Source organism: Apium graveolens, chromosome 7 (assembly GCF_009905375.1).
Source record: "Apium graveolens cultivar Ventura chromosome 7, ASM990537v1, whole genome shotgun sequence".
In the NCBI taxonomy this organism is placed as follows: Eukaryota; Viridiplantae; Streptophyta; class Magnoliopsida; order Apiales; family Apiaceae; genus Apium; species Apium graveolens.
In genome coordinates, this window is record NC_133653.1 from 203568525 (window position 1) to 203571550 (window position 3026).

The 3026-nt window shown below is 37.4% G+C and overlaps 1 protein-coding gene across 1 annotated transcript; it reads left to right on the top strand.

Annotated features, from left to right (window-relative positions):
• Nucleotides 1-289: 289 nt before the first annotated feature.
• Nucleotides 290-1933, top strand: LOC141672783 (uncharacterized). The gene is made up of 2 exons (XM_074479453.1): nucleotides 290-1127; nucleotides 1371-1933. Exons 1-2 carry the CDS (start codon nucleotides 504-506, stop codon nucleotides 1764-1766), a joined length of 1020 nt encoding a protein of 339 aa, XP_074335554.1. The 5' UTR covers nucleotides 290-503; the 3' UTR covers nucleotides 1767-1933.
• Nucleotides 1934-3026: the final 1093 nt, after the last annotated feature.

Genomic DNA, 3026 nt, shown 5'->3' on the forward strand with positions numbered 1-3026 from the left:
ATTTATCATCTCAAATTTTATTACACTAATGTTCGGGCCAAACGAAGCAAATTGAATGTTGCAATAACACCACTCCATACGATATAATATATCCAAGTCCTATATAATATTTTATTGCTCGATATATTGTGAATTATGTTGAATTAAAGATCAAAATTAAACTAAATAAATCGTATGTTATAGCAAATATCACCTAATGAAATAGGAAATCAATTTATATACCATATTACGCTCAATTTGCTACAAAGGTGTAACGTAAATTTGTGAGGAACCAAACCTATATGTTACAATGGTGTAACATAAATTTGCTAAAATCTAAAAGTTGGGTAGGCAATGCACTTCCCATTTTCCTTTTAGCGCCCTTTCAGCCTATATGCTAGTGACTTGCTGTTTTACTCCTTTGTAGCCATTTATGTTCGGCATGTGGTCCATGATCGTGCTTAACTTCTTGAAGCTTACCTTGGCCGCTAAACTCATGTGACAACAGTACACAATGAGATGAGATGGATAGAGAAACTAAGCAAGAAACCTCACCTCACCATCCTAACCAAACCATCCACACTTCTACAAACGACTCCAATAAAAAACAAGCCGGTAGTGGAGGTGGCAACATAAACGATAGGATCAAACGAGACGAATGGAGTGAAGGCGCTGTTTCCAGCCTCCTTGAGGCTTACGAAACTAAATGGGTGCATAGGAACAGAGCGAAACTTAAAGGTCAAGACTGGGAGGAAGTAGCTAAGTTTGTATCTTGTCGTGGCAACTCGACTAAATCACCTAAAACACAGACTCAATGTAAGAACAAGATTGAGTCCATGAAGAAAAGGTACCGCTCTGAGTCTGCAGCTTCTGAGTCATCCTCATGGCCACTTTTTCCCCGGCTTGATCATCTGTTGCGTGTTAGTGGTATTCCACAGCGCGCTCCCCTGTTGCCTCAACCTCAATTTTTAAGTTCCACAAAAATGATGCAAGAACCATCTCTACCGGTGACATCGCAGCCACTTCCAGCCCCTAAAGAACCGCTTTCACTGCTTACAACACCTTATATAGCTTCTGTTGTAAATATCGGAGTTGTTGCAGAAAATTCCAATGGTTCTAATGCTGCTGATCTGACAAGGACAGCTAAAGTATGTGTTACTAAATTTTTCTTTTTGAGTTTGACTAATCCTTCTAATAATTTTATATATATTGGCAAAAGGCATGCAACTAACAAGAACAAAAGACATGTAATCCCTGATTTTTCTGAGCTTAATCATTAAAATCTTCATTGCAATGATGTTGAATCATTGAATTGGTTTCATGCACAATTTTCTAATCTCAATTATTTATAGACATGTATTATGCACATGATTACCGTTTGATTTTTACAGGAAGATGGAATGTGTATAAAATTATCCAGCCACGAATCGGACAAAAAAGCAATGGAATCAGACAGTAGCACACCGGCCTTATGCAGCGACAAGGAGAAGACGAAGTCTGAAAATTTAACAAGAAAAGCACAGAGGAAGAAGAAACGGAGAAGAGAAGAATGGGATATAGGCGATAGTGTTAGGTGGTTTGCGGAAGTAGTGCTGAGGACAGAGCAGGCAAGACTGGACGCAATGAGAGACTTGGAAAGAATGAGAGCAGAAAGCGAGGTCAAAAGAGGAGAAATGGAGCTTCAGCGCACTCAAATTATTGCTAACACTCACTTGGAGATTGCTAGGATCTTTGCTGGTAAGGGGAAAGTGGTCGACTCTTCCTTGAGAATTGGAAGGAGCGGATGATATCGACTAAACTAATTTACTTCACTGTCATCGTATAAGTTACATATACATATCCAACCGATTATGTTGGAATGATAGCAGATTAACAATAATTTCAGTCATAATTATAATATAAGTAATTGTTATTGTATGTTATTAATAAGGAAATGTTGGCCACTTTATATTTCCTTGTCATGTTTTTTTCCGGTTGTGAAGACCACACTTCACATAGAGTATGTAGCCCAAACAGGGTTGTAGGAATAATTTGGAAGAAATGAGATTTCATCTCTGCTTAGGCTGCTTTTCAGGAATTTAAAAATGGAGTAGGAGGTCGTTGGTTTAATGACAAACCTTGCCAAATACAAGTGAAATTATGATTCTCCTTACCACCTTCAGTAATATTGGCTTGTTGAAATTTATAAATGGAGTTAAAACATCACCTTGCATAAAACATGAACTTAGATGTAACACCCAGTGCCACGTCCCGAGAAAATTTATAACTTCTGCTTAATTTATAAGACAACAACAAATCATAATTTTTTTAGGGTCTGGGATGAGCTAGTCCTTATCGAAGTTGACTGTATTTGGGACAGTATGTTTCCACTTATTTCGGATTCGAAATCGAAACTTGACACGATTTTTGAAAAAAACTCGGTATTTGACCCGAGTTGTCAGGTTAGATTTCTAAACAATTCTAGTTTCAGTATACTGTTCATGTTTTCATATTTAGTTCTTAATATCACAATGAAAATTGAACTACCGCGAAGTGAAGGACTTAAAGTGGATTTTTTGTTGTTGTCTCTTATAATATTTACATTATCCATTTCTCTTCTTTCGTCTGTCCTTACATTCTCTAGGGATGTTAATGCCTGACTTCTTCACCATAATATCTTCAAGAAGAATTTTTCATTCAACAAACCAGCATTTACAGGTGAAGAAGTACTTGCGGGGACATGTTAAACCATAACTACACACTCGAGGGCAGATCGGTTTTTTCTTTCTCAAGATAGCGATTCTTGATTTTCCAACAAGTAATTGTTATCTAGGTGCGAACATTGACAAGATTCCAATGCCAAAACCAAAAGTTGTAAAGCCTGTTAAGAATGAAACGGAAGGTAAACTGAGAAGAATACTTCTTAATTTGCATGTGTGTGTATTTGGGGGGCGTTTGGATCCTTTGTGGGAATGAGAATGAAGGGTACGAGACTTGTTAATTTGCATGTGTGTGTATTCAGGGGCGTTTGGATGTTTTTTGGGAATAAAAATCGGGAATGAGAATGA